The sequence below is a fragment of the Mytilus californianus genome, unplaced genomic scaffold (assembly GCF_021869535.1).
Source record: "Mytilus californianus isolate M0D057914Y unplaced genomic scaffold, xbMytCali1.0.p SCAF_15, whole genome shotgun sequence".
Taxonomy (NCBI): domain Eukaryota; kingdom Metazoa; phylum Mollusca; class Bivalvia; order Mytilida; family Mytilidae; genus Mytilus; species Mytilus californianus.
Genome location: NW_026262637.1, coordinates 12,765,826 through 12,790,416, shown reverse-complemented (window position 1 = coordinate 12,790,416; position 24,591 = coordinate 12,765,826). Strand labels below are relative to the sequence as shown.

General features: G+C 31.9%; 2 protein-coding genes across 7 annotated transcripts in view; both read right to left on the bottom strand.

The window, feature by feature from the left end:
- The window catches only part of LOC127725439 (uncharacterized), a 29,829-nt gene extending 28,589 nt beyond the window's left edge, over window positions 1-1,240 (bottom strand). Inside the window, exon 1 of the mRNA XM_052232399.1 lies at window positions 1,105-1,240. Within this exon, the coding sequence (XP_052088359.1) occupies window positions 1,105-1,162 (58 nt within the window). The 5' untranslated portion in view covers window positions 1,163-1,240. The remainder of the gene's footprint in view (window positions 1-1,104) is intronic.
- The window catches only part of LOC127725435 (hepatitis A virus cellular receptor 1-like), a 301,965-nt gene that overhangs the window by 270,546 nt on the left and 6,828 nt on the right, over window positions 1-24,591 (bottom strand). Inside the window, exons 2-6 of one of the 6 annotated variants that reach the window (XM_052232391.1) lie at window positions 24,307-24,348; window positions 22,965-23,324; window positions 19,573-19,983; window positions 18,888-18,981; window positions 17,876-18,203 (exon numbers count right to left, since the gene is read on the bottom strand). The exons of 1 other annotated variant lie outside the window; for it this stretch is intronic. In XM_052232391.1, coding sequence (XP_052088351.1) covers window positions 17,876-18,203; window positions 18,888-18,981; window positions 19,573-19,983; window positions 22,965-23,324; window positions 24,307-24,348 — 1,235 coding nt within the window. Of the gene's footprint in view, window positions 1-12,422; window positions 14,019-17,217; window positions 18,204-18,887; window positions 18,982-19,572; window positions 19,984-22,964; window positions 23,325-24,306; window positions 24,349-24,591 lie in introns of those variants that run through there. 4 more of the 6 variants (XM_052232396.1, XM_052232390.1, XM_052232392.1 and 1 more) reach the window with 4 other exon arrangements.

The window sequence follows — 24,591 nt, the reverse complement described above, 5'->3', positions numbered from 1 at the left end:
ATACCAATTCTTCTGAATTTTATATGCACAAACAACTTGCACGTTTGTAGACAAGAGACACAACTGATCAACAAAGTGTGCAATACGAACTATAATGAAGAAGGGAGTGATAACAAGTGGTCCATAAGTGTAACTATGTTTGCGTGTACCTACTTCATATTTCGTAATTTATATCATGATACCATAGTAGGCATTGACATAACAGTTAGAAATAATAAAAAGTTAAAATTGAACAAATCTGTTTAATTCAATGGTATAAGACAAAAACAGAACTAAAATTAGTTGATACCGTAAGCTGAGGACAATTTCTTGATAAATCAAAACTGGAATAACTATTTAGTGATCCGGAATTTTAGGAAAGCAAATTCCTCAATGCTCGAAACGATCTCATTAGTTCAAACATAGATAAATTCAAAAAGATTGATGACTCTAACGGAGCAGGATACGTAAATCCTTCTGACCGCCGGAATTTTCCGATCCATTTTGTATGTGAATAGTTTTTTGAACAGTTGTCTTCCTGCCTTGTTACCATTACGTCATGGTGTTGTGCGTTCTTATAGAATATCTGGAGTTTTATTGCATTTTGGTACATTTCTTTATTTGTACAAACAATAAGATTTGTAAAATACAACAATAATTACAAAAAGTCTTTGGAAATCATTAAATTCAAATACATGTAACTATAACCGTGATAAATGTCGCCTCGTGTCCAAAACAAACATAAACATTCCCGCAGAAGTTATTGCCAGCATTACAATTATAATATTTCACAATGACTACCTAACATACATAACTGAACGAAATTACTTGTTAATAAATCAAGACATTGTCTTTCTACAGATTTACATGAAACGTGATTTGGTTAGGGGGCCTGAATGCCTTTTATAGCAAGGTTAATTTCAAAACTGAGTACAGTATTTGTTTTAAATCATATGACTTTATCAACGATGAAATTAAATAAAAGGTACTTAATCTTAGCCTAATAAATTTACCTGATATGGGAAGGATAAACGCGAACGAATGGACATACGGAAGGACGGGAAACAGTATGAGACCTTCTACCGCAGCCAGGCTAAAAAACGATGTAAAAAGTATTTTACTCACCTAAAATAATGAAAAGTTCAAGAAGCAATGGTACCGATAAGAACTTAAACGTCTTCATATGAATATCAGCATCAAATCACTGTAAATTAAATCGAGCAGTAGGAAGTTAAATAAAGCTGAAATGTTTGAAAACCAGTTTTAATTGTAATCTATTTATAGATAAAGAACCTTTATTTGAGATTCTTTAACATGTTGTTTTGATACATTTTATACAATAAGTGCAGAAATACATTTCACACAATAAGTGCGGATATAAACAGAGATTGAATAAGCATAATCTATTTTTCTGGCAGTAAACTAGTTGCCTGTATACATGATATGGATATGTAGAGTTCAAAACATTGGATTAATGAACCTGATAAAACGGGAAAGACTTAGTATGTTTATATATGTTTACTGGCTTAAAATCTGGAAATATTTTATCTTTTTATAAGACTTCGTATGCATCTTACTGGCTACCTGTACCGATGAAAAAAATGATAAGGTTTATCTCTTGTTTTAGCATTCAGAATTTTAAGTAGGCACGCATGATGGAAACGAGCTGAGGTAACAGTTATGATATCTTTATATGCATAAAGGAAGTGACCCTATACAATCCAATAATGGCCATTAACAGATTGAAAGGTCGAAATAAGGCGATAGGAATTCTCTAATTGGATTTACAATACATCATGTGTAGCAAATCTAATAATAGTCACCAACATTCTCATGATCGTGCATAACGTATTGCCAATAAAAATGCCTCAAAATACTGTTGCAAGTTCTATTGAATTTCAAAATCATTCATTGCCACTGGACGTTAAGCAACCAACAATCAATCAATCAATCAAAATCATTCGAACACCTTTGATTTCACTGCCTATTGCATATTATGATTTTAACTAGATTTGTCACAATTGTTTTGGATTTCAGGATTTCAATTCCAAACAATGCGTTTCGTCTGCGGGTACATATTAAATTATTAACCTGGATTCTTTTATATTTTGTTTATTCATACGAAGATACACATTTACAGAATATCAACCACAATAATCACTTTCTCCCCTTAAACTTTAAGCAAATCGATGAAATAATATAAATTCACATTCTTTTTCAACTAAAATAGCATTTGGTTTCCTTTAATTTATTTAAACACAACTTATTTTTTATTAATAAACGGGGACATTATTGGTCTCTCCCATGATTAGTGCGTTTAAAATATTAAGTCTAAGAGAACAAGCTAAAAGTTCTATTCTTGTTATACGATGAGCTTTGAGTTAATAACATTGTAGTGATAAAGAGGTGCTAGCTTAAATATTAAACCTGAGAACATGATCCTCAATAAAGTTACCAATTTCTTTAAACGAGCTCAGCTATTGTGTTTCAAAACTTAAGGTCATTGTTATACACAATGGCTTAAACAGTCTCCGAGACAAGTTTGCAATTCCGCTGAGTGCAAAAGTTGTCACCTTAATTTTTGAAGGTAGGTCAAAATAAAGTTGATAACTTGGTTGGTATTGGTTCCCTGATATTTGTCCTAAACAAATTTGGCTCTAGCACCACTGTTGAAAAAGTTATGCCCCTTTTTCTACAAATTTCCTCGGAGGAAAATTTGTTTTCCTCAAAGGAAATCAAATTTCCCTAATGGAAAAAGATTTTTCCTCGAGGGAAATTGTTTCTTCCTCAAAGGAAAAAGATTTCCCTGAGGAAATTTACTGCATAAATTTTTCCTTTGAGGAAATTCTATTTCCTGTGAGGAAATTTTCTCAACTACCATTTCCTTTGAGGAAATTCAAGACAGCAAATTTCCTCTAAGGAAAATATTGATCTCTAAATTTCCTCTATGGAAATTTCTGTACATCAAATTTCCTCTAAGGAAATGTTTACCCCTATTTTTCCTCTATGGAAATTTCTTAACAATACAAACAGAATGAATATAATTTTTGCTAGACTGAATAAATGATACAAAAGATATTTAAAACTTTAATAAATTTTTGACTGATGAGTAACATGACATACAAAAACAATACCGTCTGACTGTTTATGTCTATGTATTGTTCATACTTTATATGACTTTAATTTTGATTCATACATTTTTGTAGCAAAGTTTTTTGTTTTTTGTTTTCTTTGTTATTGTTTCATTGCAATACATTAATAAGCAACCTTTATGAATATCATACCATTTGTGATGTTCTTAATATTGTGTTCATATTTGCAGATTAAATAAAATAAACATTTTTCATGTTAATTTAAATTTTCTTCTGTTTCAGCTGCTGTGTTCAATTATTCAATCCACTATGTCAGAGTTTAGTGCATAAATTATTCCATCCACTAGACATTTTCCTTCAATTCTTAGAGAAAACATTTTTGCAATTTGTTCTTCAAATATCTTCCTCTGAAATTCCCCAATTCTTTTTGCAGGAAAGCACACATTCCATTTCACAGTAATCCAATTAGCGCACAATGTAGAAAAATATCAACTTTAAGTTTCCTCTTCAGTATTGACCTGTTGATGATCATGAAAACCAAGATGTCTGACCTATAAAGACACAAAATAAACAAATAAAATGTTAAATGGAGAGAGAAACAGCAATAAAAAAGCTTATTTTGTCATGTTTATGAACATTTTGAGAAACTTTCATTTCTTACTTGTGAGTTCTCGGCAACGGCTTTTTACAATTTATTCTTATGTTGTGCTGTTAAACCACTGTCCTAAGTTCGGGAAGGGTTAAGTGCTCACAAACTTGTTTTTTTATTATTATAAGTTGTTATTGGTTTTAAACTAGCTGTCAGTAACTGTGAGTACTAAAAGATCTGTACTTTGTGTCTTTTCTGTTTTGGGGGATGTATAAATTTCCTGCCTAGTCCTGTCTGTGTTTTTATTTTGCAGGAAATTGGCACCAGCAAACATGTTCACCAGCACCATCCCCCCCCCCCCCCCCCCCCAATTTTGTATGTGCCGGTTCGTTCCAGGTCAGGAGCCTGTAATTCAGTAGTTGTCCTTCGTTGCTGTATATCATATTTGTTTTTCATTTATTGTTTTGTACATAAATCAGGCTGTTATCTTTCTCCTTTGAATTGTTTTACATTTTTGACATGCCTTTTATAGCTTAATATGTGGTATGTGTTTTGCTTATTGTTGAAGGCTGTACAGTGAACCATAGTAGTTAAATTCTACGTCATTTGTTCTGTGGTGGAGAATTGTCTCATTGGCAATCATGCCACATCTTCTTATTTTTATATTAATCCCGCCATATTCTTAATGTGTCTGTCCCTAGTTGGGATCAAGTCGTTTAATCTGACACTAAACTTAAGTGGTTGTTGTTGTTTCATGTCTGTCATATTTATGTTTTGTATATTGTTTTGTTATTTTGTTATAAATTAGGCAGCTAGTTTTATAGTTGGGATTGTTTTAAATTCATCATCTTCGGGCCTTTTATAGCTGACTATTATGACTATAGGGTATGGGTTTTCTCATTATTGAAGGCCGTCACTGGCCTATAATTGCTTTCATTGAACTCTGATTGATAGTTTTCTCATTTAACATACCACATCTTCTTATTTTTATAATAGTCATCATTCAAGGGCAATAACTTTTATAGAAGTGGCCTTACAATTTAGGCTTTGTTGGCTTCTGCAAATCCTGTTTCGCCCATCATTTCTGCTGTTTATAATTTCTCTTTATCTTCTATATAGTTCTTGCCCTACACATAAAAAGGGTTAAAATTATTTAATGACATCTTGCATCAATAATTTTTTTGCTGCTTAATGTATATTAATCATGTTAATGCGTGTTTAATAAAAAGCTCCGCCATGAGTGCATGATAAGCCTGTTGCCCTTTTAGCTTTTCTTTATTCTTTAAATGAATTTAATGATCAACTACAAATACTGTGAGCACTGCTCAAATAGGACAAAAGAAAAAAAAGACATGCATACACAGTGGTATCCATTGACACAAAACATGAATAAGTTGGCTCGATTTAGGCTATCTCAAGTGTATACAAGTTTGTTGCCTTGATTTTCGAACACATAAAATTCTACAACCGTCCAAAGTGTGAAAATGGACATTTTTCAACAACTGTTCAACAAATAAAGTTCAATAACTCTGCAATTTGTAAAAAAAAATAAATTATAAAAATGAAAAGGGAGTTTACGTCAATAGATAAAAACAATTCACCAAAGTTTAATGAAAATCGGTGAGAGTTTTTGAGTTATTGTCTCTAAAGTCCCAATACTAAAAAAACTAAATTCCGAAATTTTTAAAAACTGAAAGGGAAATTTTGTTAGAGTATATAAACAATTCACAAAAGTTTCATGAAAATTGCTCAAAGCATTTTTGAGTTATAGTCAGAAAACCGGAAAATCCCCCCTTTTTTTCTAACTTGAAATTGTAAAATCTTAAATCTATAAAAATCGAAAGGGAGCTTACGTCAATAGATCATAACAATTCACTAAAGTTTTATGAAAATTTTATGATTAATGTATTTTAATCACATTGATAAAATTCAAAGACTATCGAAGACACTATATGGTTTGCTTGAATACAAAAATTGGAATTAAGTGCCTGCTAAAATTCAGGGACGTCGGAGCAAAACTGACTAACTTCTAGACTATCAGACAATAGACTATAGAAAAGGAATTTTGTTTTTGCTTTTCTTTTTCAGCTTTTTTTTTTTGTTAGCTATGTCATAAATATCCACTGAACTAAGCCAATTTAAATTTTCCATAATTTTTTGTCTATTCTCTCTAATTAATTAACATTACAAAGATAAGACAAAGTGAAACTGACATTGCCAAGGCAAAAACAAGATGCAGAAAAGAAAAACAAAACACTAAATGAAAAAACTTAAGACTAAGCAACACCAACACCACCCAAAAACTGGGGGTGAGTTTATGTGCTCAGTGAGAGCAAGCAGATCCTGCTCCACTATATTTATGCTTTAAAACCTAAACATCATAAAGAACTAAACTTTACATTTTTTTGGAATACTTGATTAAGATCTTGTCATATATAGCATAGACACCTCTTATTTTTGAGGACCATATGTCTATTGTGTGAGCATATGTGTTTGTACATGCAAAAGATTGACTTGACTTTCACATCAAAGAGGTATTGACATATCCCTGAATTTATTGCACTATACAATGCAATAGGGTCATTTCAAAAGGTACTTTAATTAACATGAGTAATGTTAGATTCACAGCTCCATGTCTACATTTTGAGAATCTTACAAAACTGTAAATTCAGCGATTATTGCACTTTTTTTTTATGTGAATAATGCAACTGGGAGTTGTATAGCATTCTTATATCTGATAAATATATCTGAATGCAGATTTTCCTGAAATTTCAATTATATAAATTATCTCTCATCTTCGTCCATTTTTTAAAATTCGCAATATTAAATGCATGCAATAATTTCTGAAATTTACAGTATTCAGGCTTTTAAATTCTAAACAGTTGCCCAAATTATAAACATGATAAATGTCAGGCTGTTAAATTTCTTGATGATTTGTTTTACATTTGTCATTTCGATGCCTTATATAGCTTTCTAGATGGTATGGATTTTGCTCAGTGTTGATGGTCGTACGGTTATCTATAGCTAATTTGTACATCATTTGGTCTCTGGTGGTGATAGGCCTACTGCAGATGGCCAAAACTGAAAGTTTGCCAGAATTTGACGAATTGTGAATATTTATCCCAAAATTTAAAGAAAGATATTCATAGCCATGATGACCAAAACAAAATTATGTTTGATTTAAAGATGTATATCATTTAGGTTTGTAAACGTGGAATTCATGTTTTATATCACTTTTTCGGGGGTTCATGGTGGTCAGTCTTTACTTTTCTATATTTTTTTCTACCTAATTTTGATTGTACCTTTAGTGTAATTTGTTTCTTTTGTAATCGTCAATTTTTGATCTCAAGAACGTTTAATATTAAATTTCTAAGAAATTACCGTAGACAAAAATAACAATAATCAAGAAAATATAAATCAAATAATATTTGGTATCCATTTCTTTATTAGAGGTACAATTATTCTTTGATTGGAATGTATTGAAATATAAGAATGAAATCATGAATTATATTAACCTGGTAAACCGTTGGCTGTAGAACAAGGCTCTCCTGTAGTTTCTTAAAATAATAAAAATAGGAAACATTATAGCTAGTGGGAGAAATAAAATACATCTTGCACTAATGCTCGAAAAGTTTAACCATAGCATGCATTTGAATAAAATTAACGAACATCAGAATATTAGGAATTAGTCAATGATCTATCTATTATACGCCAGTTTTTCTTGGCAATATTTTGTTCCGTTCATTTCCATCTTTTATCGGTTTCCAAACTGTAACCGTGAATTTGAAAACATCATTTCTACATTTGCCACTTTTGAACATATTTGGTTGTTTAACGCTGCAGAATAATTATATAAAGATTGTTTTTGGTACATGAGCTTACTCAGCGTGATAGACAGTATAATACGCCTATGTACAATGCTATTTTGTTACAATTAGTGGCCTAACTATGATTCTATCAAAATGATCACTTTCTACAAGATATAAACGAGATGTCAAAGTCTACAACTCACCAATAATAGCAAGTACAATAACAAACAATTTACAAGATTGAAACATAATGATGTCAAAGTATATATATAACTCACCTATAAAAATCTGCTTACCTAAGAAGCAATGGTAGATATAAGAATGTTATCGCCTTCATACTGTTTTAATCAGCAATTGATTTTCATTACAAACCAAAAGTAGGAAGTGTAGCATTGTCAGGGTTTAAATCCGTTTTATATATACTAGATTGGTTGATAATTTAAACTATTTATAGTTCTATAAATTGACTTCGAGAGTCAGAATAGATATCTAGAAGAAATAACGAACATAGAGAGTATAAATCAACAAGACGAAAGTCGTTTTATAGTCTGCGTTTGGTCTAACTTTTGGTCGGTTATTTAGTTTTCTCTAATTCCTATACGATTTATCCTTTCCCTGACCTGTTGATTATTTTTATTTAACCAACGTGTGGTTCGTTTGATCTCAGTTCTTCATTGGTCAACATTCGATTATGACGTCAAAATGTATTGCTCTCCTCTGAATTTCCTATTGTGACATCGTGAAAAAGGTGACCATGCCTGATGACGTCACATAGAAAGAACACATCTTTTTGCAGATTATTCAAAAGGAAGGATTTAATTTATCTGCATATCTTTTACAAATCATTAGAGAAACAGATTCCACCACCACATCTTGTGCAATAAGAAATTTATCCACTCTCGACAGTTAAATTTTAAATATTTAAAGGGCTGGCGAGCCTCGCGTTTTAAATTTAAAAATTTAGCTGTACCGAGTAGATAAATATCGTATCACACTCCATACAGTGGTAGAATCTATATTTATCAGCTTTTTAACGATTATATAAAGTTTATGGGGTAACGATTCATAATTTAAACAGCAAACTATTATCTTCATACAATAAAAACATTTATGGAACCAATTTGATACCTTATTGATACATCAATTTATATAACCATTCAGAATAGCAATAACCGTCCTATTTGTATCATAACTGATCAGAAGCTATTTTTTACCTTGATCGCCAGTTTGATTATTTTTTCCGAATATTGTACTTCAAGCATGGAATCTGAAGCTGTGGGCTACATGGAGGACGACTTTGGCAGATGCCCAGCTAATCTTTTAGAATTCATAAATATACCCTTGTTCAGTTGAATTCCGAGTTAAAAAAAACGCACAAGAAAATGACAATCGTAAAGATAATAAGGTCGGTAAGTAAATCAGCTGTATCGTCATTTTCCAGATAAAGGAGTACCAAAAACAAAGCTGTTTAGCGCAGAACACGTATTAAAGAAATAGACAGAAAAACTAGCCCGTTAGAAGTTCGAAATAAGTAAACAATGGCTTGAACACATTCTGTTCTGGAGGAATTCATACTCGACGATGCGCATTTAGCCAATTAATGTCTCTTTAGTGGAGCTCCTGGTTCAAATTGTTGAAGATTCAGAACACACTAGTAATACATTCGTTAAGGAGCTGTTGAAACCAAAAAGTACATTAAGTATGACCAAACCCAGCAATAGAATAGAGTTCCATGTCGCTATAATGACATTAATCTGATTCGATTGCCGCTGCTAATCCACAGCACATCCATGCAGCCGGTCGAGTTCCGTTTGTAGTTCGTGCTATTCCCATAGGTTTTTCTCCCTTATTGCAAACAGATTTGAGGGAGAGTTTTCTTGAATTAAAACGAAGATCGCCACTTTGGTCATTCATCTCGTTATAAACAATCATAACGATGATTCTTGTCAAACATAATGCCATTTTAATATTTGATTAGCTTCTAGTTCAAGCAAGATTTATAGCCAGCAAACTGGTCACATGCATGTAGATAGCAACCAGCAATACAATTTAAAATAAGGAATATTGAAGTACAAGCAAAATATTTTGACGGAGCCGGAGTTTTAAAGTAACTCGAAAGGAACTGTTCAAAAATAACATGACATTCAACATCCACGAATTCCCATCAATTAAATGTCATTAATATAATGATTATTTATTTATGCAAGAGTAATAATACTCTATGGGCTATTCGCCCTTATTTATATAATAAAATTTGAACTGCTTACATCAATCTATACACTAATTTAGTGTTTCGGCGGCTAAGTATTTATATTTGTATTGCTTTATTATTTAAATAAAGTTTGATTCTATAAATTGTTTCACGTATATTTATTGGCCCACCTCTTCAGGGATTTCCAATAAATTGTTAAAACAAGTTAGGATTGATGTAAGCAGTTCCAAATTTTATTATATAAATAAGGGCGAATAGCCCATAGAGTATTATTACTCTTGCATAAATAAATAATCATTATATTAATGACATTTGATTGATGGGAATTCGTGGATGGTGAATGACATGGTTTTTTTTTAACAGGTAATGTCCACATTGCTAATTATCCATACCTACATAAAGAAACATTTGCAAAAGAAACAACGACTAGATGAATAACAGTCCACAAAGCACTACATATAAAAACTAAAGTTTGAGTAAAACGAACTCTTTTAAATGGGTTTTTACTCAGAGGCTTCTACAATGTGAGCCCTTCTGCTCCACTAATGGTACTCATCTTGTTGCTGGTATTATGATCTAGGACAAGAGGACGAGTATGTACATGTGCTTGTAACAATTTGAATCTATTTATTGTAATTTGTAACACAGATATTCCTTAACGGTCAATAACTAAAATGATGGCGTCTGTTATACGTTGAAGAGACGAATATCAATTTAGGTAAGAGGCAAAATTCAAAACCCATAAATCAATTCAAGATATACAAATCAAGTAGAAAACAAACCGAGGGTATCACACGAACTCAAAAAGATCGAGACCGGGTGTGTCGACAGGGTAAGTGTCTGCTGGTACTGTTATGCATCCATGAACCGCCATCCGAGGTTACACAAATGTCAAATTAAAACAAAAATATGACACAATTTATAAATTAGAATTAGAAACCATGAAAACTTGAACACATGTCGCCAGTGAATGTAGACTAGTACATAACCTGGCGGTCAACCGATGGTGATGGTGGTCGTAAAATAAGAGTACCAACGATTTGAGTCGGTTTATTCATTACCCTATGAATGTGAGTATACGCGTGCAGATCACAACTATAGAGATATGTACAATCCATATGATGGACCAGAGGGTATCTTACCGTTAATAAATGGGAATTTGACAATAGGAAAGCTGAAACTATCGAGTTTGTCATAGATTCTAGTTTGAAGTCGTCCATGTGTGTCAACATCAAGATGAAAAGACCAAGATATGATGCAGACCTTCTTGTGTTGTAAGTATGCTAATCTTAAGGTCACTTGGAAATAATCACACACTGAAGTCTAAATTATTGGGTTATAGGACATCGTCAATACTGCGCTAAGTGAAAATAAAGAACATAAAAATATCATATTTATGTCGTTAAAAAGGGTTTTTTTTTATGAATTCTGCTTCAAATGAGTAACAAAACAAGTCGGCCAGTACGGATGAAAAATTATTAACCATTTGAATACCAACTATTTGTTGAAATATTAATACATTACAGGCAAGAAATATGTTGTAGATCCAGCATTTTGATGATATATATTATCTTTGGTGTAATTCTGTTTTGTTCTTCACAAAGTTGGATGTTTATGTCCTTAAACTAAGCCTTGGTATGATCAATTACGATTTGTTTATTTTGTAGAAAAACACAGTTTATAAAGACGACGTAGTCGATCATCGAATTGAAAATTTGGAATAATATTACTAATTAAGAAACTTGCGTTTAATTCCTTCAACAGCTCTCTATGAAGAACATTATAATAGAAAACGCAAGCCCTGTATGTTGGCGTTTGTTTTTGTTGCACTTCAGTGTTCCCGTTGTTTCTTTGTTTTCCTTTTATAGTTGATGTGTTTCCCTCGGTTTTGGTTTGTATCCTGGATTTGTTTTTTTTTTCAATCGATTTGTGACTTTTGAACACCGGTATACTACTGTTGCCTTTACTGTAACTTGTAATTGACTGAGCGAAAAATACTTCGTATGTGTCTCTAGAATATTGCTACACAGAAATCGCAGGTTAACAATGAGGAAAATAACAACCTCATTTTTGCCAATAAATTAAGTACGTAGCTGCCTCCAAATTTAAAAAAAAAATAAAGATGCCATGCGTATCACTTTGTCAGCTGAGCAGTCGTTTTTTCAACTTCAAAGTCATTTATGGAACTCCAATCAAAACTGGTACAAATCAAAAACGATTTTAGAGAGCACTAAAAAACAAACACTTCAAAATGTCGTGCACAAAGTTCTCATTGTTTCGAATGATTTTAACATCATAAATATACAAAAAATGAACTTATAAATCAATGATGATAAGATTTATGTATATGATTTGCCAAGGTATGAACAGTAACAGTAAATAATGTTTTTTGTCAGTTAAGGAGTCTGTTTACTGTTTGTGAAGAACTGTAGCAGACCTAACTGTATCTGGTGTAGCCGTAAAATGTATAATGTGTACCCAGAGTCAGTTTTACTCTATGCGTATGTATAAATTATAGCTAGCAAAAGGTCGCGCACAGACAAATCTGACAATGTAGTATCTTTTTATTTAACTTCTAAGCATGATTCATGTCAACGATATTTCTTCTCTTTTTTGTTTTATTTTTATTTTCAGCAGTTCCATACAAATAGTTATGTAACTTTGAAATGGATAATTGACAAAAGAAGTTAATCTTTAAAGACTACCAAAAACAGAATTAACATTTTAGGACTTACCTTCATTATGAACTATGAAAACCATATATATCCTTGGACATATAAACACTTAAAGCATGGAATGTTTATCTTTACTTTTGGTCCGTCTTTGTTATATCATGTCTTCAACGTTTGTATAAATTTTGGATTTTATAACATTTTGTAAAAATATGCATCCAGTGTAGTACAAATGGTAACATTATTATATTACTACAACTGAGTCGATACCTTTGCTGATGGATTTTAGTTCCCGAGGGTATCACCAGCCCAGTACCTATGAAGTGGCATGACATTACGGATATCGTTTTAATGAAATTCGCGGTTACGTAGTATACACTTTGGTAATCATTTTTAAATAAGCAATGTAACACTCATCCATAGCTATGATTCCATGCCTAGGTATGGTCTTCCTGGTTTTATCAACTTTACGAAGTTAGTATTGGGTTTTCGGTTTTCAAAACTTTTGACCTGGAGTATTACATACGAGACGTTATATGTCGATACTGGAATGTATCTTGTGCAGTAAAATTGCTTAAAAGTATTAATGTAAGTGAAAAATTAAATTGTCAAATATCGCCTTACTAGAATAATTCAAAATATCTTTTGTCAACCTTGCCTAAGGAAGTATCAATGGAAACATTTACAAAACTTTTGTCCAGTTCTGTTATTTTTGGTGACTAAAAATGAAGAATACGGCTCCTCTTAAAATAACTTATACAATTTAAATGCTATCTATTATAGATGTTGTTCCAAAAGTTCACTTTTAATTATAACACCAAAGTAGTCCATTCTAGTTTCGATTGCAATGACGTAAGTTTGACAAATATTTCCAAATTACTGACAGCAACAACAGGTACAAAGGAAGGTGGTTCGATTCAAAGAATTCTACACACTTGTTTGTCTTCTAGTTGGAAATAAACATTGTAAGATCTGATCAGTCTTTTCTTTTACGATCCTCAAAGTCTCTTGAGATGTCTTTTCATTGATGCTGGTGCATATCACGGTGTAAATGTTTAAACGCATCCATTTAATTAATTGTTTGCAAGACTTAGAAACTAACAAATTGAAATTCATTCCCAATGAGTTATTCCATTTGACTGTATTGTCTATATTGGTTATTGCCACACTAACAAGATTTGATAAATCATCTGTCGTGAATGGTTTAATATATGATTATTTTGGAAAGTATAAATTACGGTAGATGATTATTCATTAACGACGACAGAAAACCGTTCATTTATTGCAAATCCTTTTTATAAAGAAATTACTCCAATGTTTATTATATTACTTATTTTAGGACGTATAAAATAAAGGAAAAATTTCTCCTCCTAAAAAACGAAATTTGCGTATTTGCTTCTCCTTTTATTTGTATTTCTTGTAGTTTCCTTCACCATTATGTTGTTTTCCAGCGCTGTACTGATAGTAGACAATGGAATGATGTGCGTTTCACCTAATCTTCTATTATCAATTGTTGACTGAACATCATTTATATTTAACGAACTATAATTGTTACTGATTCCGGTAGTTTCAACGACATTTGCTGATGAAGGTAAACTCAGTGTGTCATAAATGATATTTGCTCCTGAACATGTCCTTTTCTTACACTGCGACAATATTCGGAACCTATAAAACATGACATAATTCATTTGGTACTTATTGTTCTATAAATAGAATTAAAGAATTAAAGAAATATGTTGATCTTAAAAAGCTGATAATGTAGAGATATCGTATATCTTTTGTAATAAAGTTTCATAATGTTTCATGCAAATAGTGCTTTTTAGAGTTGAAAAAGTATCATTGATCTTGATATAAGTGCTCTTCAAATTTCAAATATTTGTAAGGAGAAGATTCTATTATTTATTGTTAAATCAAATACTACCTCTTTTTACAACTGCCATCATATTCTGATTTGATACTAAAAGGATATACTTGATAGAAAATATTGATAATATGATTCAGAATAATACTTTTTGGTGCATCAATGTTAGAAACAGGGATACATATATGTGCCAATCTTTGAGTTTTAATTTATTGCAAGTACACTTGGAACTTCATCTCGTGTATTTTTGTAGGGTTTATCTTGTCCTTAGTTATGATCGGATGGGTAGATATACAAATGAGGAGATATGGAAGGTAGTCAGTGAGACCACTTTCAACCAGACTCCTAATGACGTGCATGTAAGCATCTATAGATCACCGTACGGTCTTCAACAATCAGAAAAAGCCATACAGTATAGTCTAGACAAGGCTTCACCATTACAACTAAGAAAATTTCAGTCGATTTTTACAGACGGAAAATAAAGTCAAGAATAATTCGTTGATCGACCTTAAATACTTGCGTACCAAACTTCGTGGAAATATATAGATTCCCTCTTAAACAAATTTGGTTGATTCCTTAAACAGCCGCCAAGCTAGACCAATCCCCTTGCAAAAAGTAACAAAAGACAATGACGAAGGATTCAATGTAACCCAGCCTCTTTTATATGAAACAAATGTCCACATAAGCAATGATTGATTCTGCCATCCAATTTCGATCATGCTTGCTATCGTTACTTTAATTATAAAGAGACACTTAAGAGCCTAAACCGCCAAGGTGGTAAATAAACCCCTGCTCAAGAGAATAAAGTTTCTGGGGAAAAATAATTTTAGTTAACGCGTCATATAAGTGAAAGATTGAGAGAAACTTAAGAAAATTAGAAAAAAAACAATGAAGCACATATCACTGGTAACTTTATGAAAATGATATATTTCATTGTAATTTATGATTACCACCCAACACCTACGACAAAGCTAGCATCGCTTAATATTTAACAATATTAAATTGAACAAAAGTAACCAATAGACAATATGATAACATAATATATTTATTAAAACCCGATTATATGGTGCATTATTTCATTGAAAATTCCCGACAAGCATTTGACTATATCCAAAGGAAAAAAAATAACAACGTTCACGCTTTTCTTGCATGCAGACATGCAGACGGTCTTGAATCCGGAGTTAAAATTCCATACATGACAGCAATTTCAAGACGGTAACAATCACTGCCTTAGGTATTACAACCTTTCAGAATTTTGATATTTGAACTTAACTACTACGTATCAAACAAATTTGTCACTGTTGTCTTAAAATCTAGAGGAAATTCTGATAATATTTCAAAGGACCAATAAACCATACTACAGCAGTTGATTACCATATTAATTGTAACCTTAAAAGTCATGTTTGATGACCTTAACTGTCATTAAACAAGGCTGACACTGTAACTAGTTTAAACATATTTTATCTAGTCAAAGTAAAAATGGATTGGACACAAGTAAACCATACTTATGAAGTCCACTCAAAGTAAAAATGGATTGAACACAAGTAAACCATACTTATGAAGTCCGCTTCTAACTACAATATATAACAATACAACGTTAATATGAGCATGCAATATTTCAAAATATACAATACTTTACAAGTGTAGCTATTGAAAAAAGATGACACAAATAATAACTGAAAAACTGATAATGATGTTGATGATGTGAATATACCGCAAATACTCTATTCAGTACCATATGGAAAGAAATCTCTCGGACCTTTTGATGAATTCGAAAACATGTTTAAATATCTGGACGTGTGTTGCCACTGTTTCTAACAAAAAAAGAAAAAAAAATGTTATGAAGGAAATGTTATTTGCATGTACGTCCGTAAAACACGCTATTAAGTAAGGTTAACTCCGATTCAATATGTGAAAAAAAACTTTTTATTAGCTCACCTGGTACAAAGGACCATGGGAGCTAGTGTCATCACTTGGTATCCGTTGTCGTCGTCTGTCTTCGTCCTCGTAAATGTTTTCAAAATATTGTCCTCTGAATCAATCTCAGCCAGACTTAACTTGAGGTGAATGATAGGAGTTACTACCTTTGGAAGACTTTTGTTTGTTTTTTTTTTTTGCCGAAACTCTTCAGACAGCAAAAGTGTTCAGCTTATTAAGACCTACAAATAAGTCAACACGAACAAACTCCTCAACTGATCCCTTGAAGGAGTTACTGTTTATCACTTTTTTGCTGTTGAAGAATCTTTGATAGATAGGTAAAGCTTTAAATGGCATGTTTAAACACGCATTAATATACATTAACCAGAAAAATAATCCTTGATGCATAATCAACACCGAACATTCCAGGTAAGTGAGTCAGGTTGTAAGGAGCCTCTGGTTTTTATTATTGTTTCCATGAGGGATTATTAACGTACAATTTAACGATGTTTAGAAGGCACTTTCGTTAAACGCATGTTGCTATTTTTTCTGCATAAATGATTGGTATATACAATAGCTACCATCTTTAAAAATAAGGATTATAAAACACGTAAAACTCTAGTAAAAAAATTTTGAAAATACATAAAGTGGAAATTGGTAACAACTTTTGAAAAATGGTTTATTCATATATTTTTTTTCCAAAATACCCATTAACATCATCAAAAGGTGAGGAAGATGATGATGGAATTCTGTTTAACCTTCTTTGAATAATATCTTTTGCATATCAGGACAAGAACCTATTTATATGATATGAATATGAAAGTTATCTACCAAACATGCTGAACCGGATTTTAAACGTGCTAGTTCAACAAGAAGCAGTCCGTCGGAAGACATGTCACACTTATCGCACTCATTTTCTGATTCCGTGTTGACAGGTCTTTACTCATACTCCTAAAAGCTGCATGCTTAGTGGAGAAGCAGCATATACCAATTTTCAATTCTTTAGTTTTACCCGGAAAAAGATCGAACCTACGATCTCTCTCACTCGATACGAGCTACGATAACACGAGACCACTGAGCCTATTATGATGTTTTCATTTTTTATTATACATATTTATATCCAATGTCTTAACTGAATTCAATATATTTGATATATTTCTTAAAATTAAGAAGTTTATTAATATATTTATGAAAAATAAAGTACAAAAAAAATGACATAAACAAGAAATTATCTTATATTTTTCCGCTAAAATAAGTAAACTTTCAATTAGTTATTGTATGTGTTTGCTAGTCTGTGAACCCATTCATAACCTTAAAAACTAGGATAGATAAAATGGTGCTCATGAAATATGGAGTTATTTGTTGAAACGAGTACTTAAAACACCAGATTTAGTGTATAAATGATTTAATTTGTCAACACGGATAATAATGCAAGCAATAAACTGTTTACATGCACAATTTTTAACAGATCACCAGGACTTATTTATGATTGTCCAGTTTCTTCATCGTTTTCGGCTTTTAAACTATTTCTTTTCTGATTTGTCCCCTTTCCGTCAGACATGCGTTTCTTTTTTTCAATAACTGCATACACATTACTCGTTGAGGGTTGATCTTCACTATTATCAAAGTTCGAGTTGTTTGTTTTGCTGACAACAGCATATTCACACCCACGTTCACCAGGTGCTGTAACATGCTTCACCCTTTTCTGATCCGGCACAGAATAAACATCATCTTGAATGATCACCTTTTGTTTTGGCTTAGGAGAAATAATTGGTTTTTCATTTGTAGACCCGTTCAAATTCGACTTTGACGGTGTCAGTTTTTTTAAGTCATTTGAACTGTAATCTCCACTTAATTCTTCGACTGACGGTATTTCAGCCAAATCTACTGTATTGTAATTACTATCAATATCAACTAATGTCCTGTTTGTGTTTGGACTATCGTCGTTGTTTGGTGTTTGAGTGGTATCAGGAGGTTCTGATGAAACGTATAATACATTGTCACGTAGACCATAATCATCATTACCAGTATTAACTGCTAGACCTGGTTTAGATGTTGATTTTGAATGGTTTCTGAAATGTTATAGGTTTAGCAAATCTAATACAAATTTGTAATGAAATCATCGGTTAACATTCACGGTTTTATTTTATGCAGTTGGTTTTTATATGATTAACTCGTTTAGAATCTTGATATTTTATTTCAAACATTTGATATTTTAATTTATATAAAATAAATCTAACCTTCGCAAAAGAAAAGATATATATATATATAAACAGATCTTAACCTAAAAAACTTTAATCTTCTCTACAACACAGAAACAATTTGTTCATCTGAATTTAACGTTTATTTATAAGCTCGATTAACGTGAAGAAAAAATTGCCTGTATAACATTATACAAATGAAATTATTTCTAAATGTGTCATTTAAAGATACTCCGGAAATCTAAATCCACTCCAGATGATTAAGTTTTCGAAAATACGAAGTTTGTCAACTTGAAGTGTTTTAAATATTTGAAATTACTTAGTCGGGGATGGGGAAATATTTTATCGTACAAGAAGCAGTAGTTTAATAAATAAAAAATAATTTCTCTAAAGACTTTTACACAATACATGTGTATCGACTAAATTTAACGTTCTTTGAAATTAACTCCAAAAAAACTATGTGCGCAGTCATCGCCCATGATCGTATTATTTTGGCAGAATACAAATCAAATGCCACAATCTTATGTACGGTAAACATATAAGTAACTTACATACCGTCTATAGATACAGATCACAGCAATAACAACAATAATGGTTACAAAGCCTCCAACCGATGCACCTACTGCTAATGTTGTTGTGTCATCATCATCTGGAAGATGTGTCAATTAATACATTATTAAATATCATTTCTATTAAAAGAAAATAAAACAAAAACATAAATACGAAAAGAATAAAATACTTCTCAAGAGTAAACTAAAAAAAATTTTTTTTCTGAAAACTGGTTAAACCCAGATCTAAGCGAAAGTGTAAACGTTTATTTCGATTGACAACACTCGACACGCACGATATTCGACACTCGACACACGATATGCTATACTAGGCATGCAATATGCGGCACCTGCTCAGTAGCATCTTGTAATACAGAATCAAGATAAAAGTAATGGGAATTAAAGTGTTATAGATGAAATGAATACGTGGTAACCAAGGACAATCTACAGTTATCAACAAATAGCTTAGCAATATAATTAGCTCTCGCTCAATTTTTCATTTTCATCAAACACAGGAACAGTTATAAACTGTTGTAAATAATAAATTATTCAAAGAAAACTGTGAAAAAAGTTAAGAACCTATTGTTACTATTGATATGCTCAACAATCTCAAACGTTAGAATGAAGAATTGATTTTCTTTTTTGATAAACAGGAACTTGTTTATCTGTTACAAAATCGTGAAATAAGTAACCTTTATTTTTCGGTTCACTTGCTTGGTTTGTGGTTACAGAACCATCGGTACTTGTGAAATTTAGAATTTCGAACTCAATAGTGTCAATTGCTGTTGTTTTTGGTACTGTTGTTGTTGTTGTTTTTGTTGTTTTCGGTACTGTTGTTGTTGTCGTTGTCGGAACTGTGGTTGTTGGTATTTTAGTTGTTGTTGTCGTCTTCGGTACAGTTGTTGTTGGTAGTGGTACAGTTGTTGTTGTCGTTGTCGGAACTGTTGTTGTTGGTATTGTTGTTGTTGTTGTCGTGGTCGTCGTTGGAGTTGTTGTCAGAGTCATCTTTGTTGTTTTTTCTGCTGATTGTGTTGTGTTAGTTGTAATGGTGCTGCCGTTGCCACATTTTAGCTCCAGTTGGTTTCCCGATTGATCAGAGACGGCTGTGAATCAAAAACACACCATTGTAATCCTAATAGCCACAAATAAAAGGAAGTAAATCTTCTTTTATTTACTATTATTGGAGCAAAGGTCATTGCAAATAAGGTCTATCAATTAAATACTAGTAGGCAATTAACAAGCATCTCGTATCTATAATTCAATATATAGCAACTATTTTAATCGTTGTTGTTTGTCTATGTTTATACTTCAAATTTGTTTTTTATTTTGTGGTTGGTACTGTTTAAAAAAAGCCGGAAGATACTAAAGGGACTTTCAAAAATCATAAGTCGAAAAATAAAAGAAGACAAACAGACAAACAACAGTCTACAAGGCAATACATAGCAAATCAAGACTGTGCAAGATGAACCCTACTTAAACTAGTAGTGATTGCATATGCTCCGGAAGGATAAGTAGAGCCTCCTCCATGTGTCACCGGTCATGGTAATAAGTTGCCAGTAGTACAAATTCGAAGAAGACAAATTTATGACTACAACAATTAGAGTTTATCCGTGGTCATCTCTGACAAAATTGTTCCATAACCAAATCATAATGGTGTCTGTTAAACAAACTAATGTTTTTGGTAATTCCGGTTAGTCTTTTTTGTATTTTATCACGACATTAGTAAATAATTACGTATGTTCCAGCACAATTTATTTACAAAACAATACAAAGCAAATATGGCATGACCGCTAATTAGCATCTTGCTTTCGCAAATAACAAGCCAAAAGAAATCTATCATTTGAGGTCTTTAAATAAAGTTCTAATAAAATTTTTTGTGTACAAGAAAGACAATCTTATGCAAATCTTTACACAGGACAATAACTTTTAAATGAGCATCGAATGCATACAATACCCATATATTAACCTCAATTTAAAATGCATATAAAATCAGGCAGACAGAAAAGTACATCAGGTTGACATAACTAGTATGTTTTTTTTGTAGAATTCGGTTTATTGGAACAGGTAAGCGTAATCGATGTACGGAACAATATTGTTTTATCTTTGGTATTGTATATATTAGTGAGTTTGTTCTTTAGTATGCCCATATCTTAGAGCTAAGGACATTTCCTGTATTGATTTTTTTATTTGTTCTTTAAGACACCTTCTGGTAGTCTTCTAATCGAGATTAAAAGGGAGAATTCAGATTTATAAAACGGCTTATTCATCTCGTCTCCGTCAGGGGATTGCTTTTGTCATCATGCCTAAATATTTGACCTTTTAGCTAGATATGTTTTACCTACATATGTTAATCATAAGCTTACAGGTGTAACACGACGGGTGTCATTTATATTACAGAAAAAACTTCATTTTCTGGAGTACTTTATTTCGGTCATTGATTGTAATAGGTTCTGTGAAGCACGATATTGAGTTTTCCTTGTTCTTTTTCGTCGACCTATGGTTCTCTATTGCCTTTGGTAACTTATCCCCTTATATATAAGCTTATGTTTTATAAGCTGTTATACAACTGATTTCATTTACCAATTTGGTATTCGTTTAATTATTTGTAGCTACATTTTAAATCCTAAGATAAGATTTACCTACGAAATGGGTTTATCATGATACACTAATAAAACATAATCAGTATAATAGTAGTCGAAACTAGATTTTTCTAATTTTCAATGAAAATGTATGCCTCTACTTTTCATCAACAAAATAACTGACCCTTTGGATGGTATCAAACCAACTTTTTTATTATTGATTGGCGATTATGATTTGCACTTTTTTATACTTATTTCATCATTGCAATGTAAGACAGTATGCGATGTTAAGACGATGCAGCATTCTACAGTGGATTATTGTCAACTTAGATTGAATATTTCAATGCTGTGAATAGCTTTTTGTCAATAGTTAGTTGTAAGTATTGCATTTATTGTCTTAATTATTAATATATTTGTAACACTCAGAAACGTGTCCATCCCCCTAAACGTGTCAAATTCCCTAAACGTGTCTACATGAAGTCACTCCACTACAGATATATATCTAGTTGCTAAATGGCGCCAAAACGTGTCCTTTTTGTGAACGTACAAACGTGCACAGTGCCCCAAACTAGTCAAACTGAAGCCTAAACGTCTCCTTTTTGTGAACGCTTAATGGTGTCTATATTTTAAAAACGCCCAAACGTGTCCTGCCTAATGAATTTGTTTTTAATATGCTGTCGTCCTAAGCATGTATTAAATATTTGCCACTAGATGTTAAGCATCCAACAATTAATCAATCTTTTGTCCTAAATATGAATGAAATATTTGCCACAAAGTGTAAAGCAAGCAACAATCAGTTAGTTCATTATTTTCTGTTACCGGTCATTACCTCTTTTAAATTTAACTTAATCTGGCAATTAAAAAGATGATGCATATTTAAAATGTGCATTATAAATTTTAAGGCTGGTATCTGGGATACGTATGATATATGCAGTTATTTCTCTCGTTTGTGTCTCTTTGGCGAATGAACCGTAAACATAATTTACACTGCTGAGGATTTTTTAACGCTTCAAGTTTTGATACGTTCAGGTGAATAACAATCACCGGACACGTTTGGACGATTTTAAATTTTAAGAACACGTTTGGGAGGAAAAGACACGCTTACGAGTGTTACATATCAAATGCATATTTGCATTTAAAAATTTGGAAGTTTACATAAAAAGGGAGGTGATATAGTCGTGCTGCCTTGTTGTGCATTTTGATCAAAAATTTAATATTATTGACTTTACATATTTTCTGAATTATTTCTTAGATGTGGTCATGGTCACTACGTCAATTTTCAAGGTTATTTGAGACTTTCGTTGAATTAGATTTATAAAATGTACATCGCTAGTTCTTGATTTGTTATCATTTTTTATGGATTATTTTAAGTGTTCTGTCCAGTAAATTTTTTTTATGGTGTTATATATATACGGTTTACAAAATTTGATCGCTAGCTAGTTTGTGTAGGTACTGAAATATGTTTAATATATTTAATTTAGTATGAATAATCTAACAATATGTACCTTTCTTTATTTCAATACAATACCCTTCATTATCATTCAAAGTTCCATTCACAGTAATTGAAGTAATTGTCATTGTTTCGTTGATTTGTATTGAATTTAAGATAACGCTATTATCGACTACGCATTGAGCTTCCCAAAATCTGTTATTTGATCTTTTACCAAACCTCAGTAACAAACCACATCCGTAAGCTAATGGACTTGAACTTGTCTTCTGACCAAATCTTTGCATATTAACTGGTATTGCTTTATCTTGATTGACCACAGAAAGTTCGCATGTACAGTTTCGCATAGTGTTTGCCTTTACTAAAACAGATTCGCTATTATCCTGTTTTTTGGTATCATCTGTGCATATATTGACCACTGAATTGAGAGAGAAAGCATACCGTATATAAACGTACTGCAAATAATCATTTACAAAAATTCCATCTTCATATCAAATCGGTTCTCAGTAGTAAAAATTTGAACATTATAAATCAAACATACAAATTGCACTGTGCATGGTTTTAGTTAATATGCGTGTTGTGCAACCTTTTTCTTCTGAGATCAAAATATAGATAAGAATCAAAAACCAAACATTTAACCACACAAAGTTATCTCTATGTTTGTACATTTTCATTGGCCTTAGTTTTATGAGTTCTTTTTAGCAGAGAACAGCAGATATTAAGTAACATTATTCAATACTTTCAGGAACCACTAGATATAATCTCAATCAACAGAATATTGCTTTTCTAACGTTTTTCAGTTACATGATAGTATCTAAAAGGTCTGTCACGATTTGAGAAAGAACTAATATCAAAATCGTTGATTCTGCAGTCGTTAAATCCACTTTTATATGCATTTAAGGGACATTCCGTTTTGAATTGTCTTTCGAGTTAGTTATTTTCGTTATTTTACTTTTTAAAACAGTTAATCGAAAATAAATGTAACCTTCCGGTGATCACACAACTTCATGTGTGCTCTTCTATTATAATTTGATTTCTATTTTGCGTACACATAAATGACAACCATTAAGAGAATTTATATTTACCAATCTTTTAGGTCGACATATTGGGTTATCATTTTCGGTTATTTGTGCCTGCTTTCAAAATCACTTGTGTGTTCACGTTAAATGTTTACCTTTGACATTCGGTTACTGTACTGTTGACTATTTCTTTGTTATAATAAAACTTTTCTTGGAATGTATAATGATATAAAAACAAACTTGTTTTTATCATTGTTGAAGGTCGTACGGTGACGTGTAGTTGTTAACTTCTATGTCATTTGTTCTCCTGTGGAGAGTTGTCTCATATTGCAATCACACCACAAAAAGTCATCCTATTATTTTTAAATGTTGTATATTAACCTGGCAAATTTCCTGCCGTAGAACAGGGCTCCCCTGTTGTCTCTAAAATTAGAATAGAAACATTACAACACTCATGTTTTGACATGAATTATCCGTGATATGGTTATAATTATAAATTAACTGTTTAAAAAACTGTGAATTGTCCGAAATACTTACGATTTTTTACCCCAGGTATAGATTTCCTAAGTTGAATTTGGAAAAACTCTTCGGAATTTTGGGTTAAAAATGCTCTTCAACTTTGTACTTTATTTGGCCAACTGGTTTTTATTCCAGCGTCATTGGTGA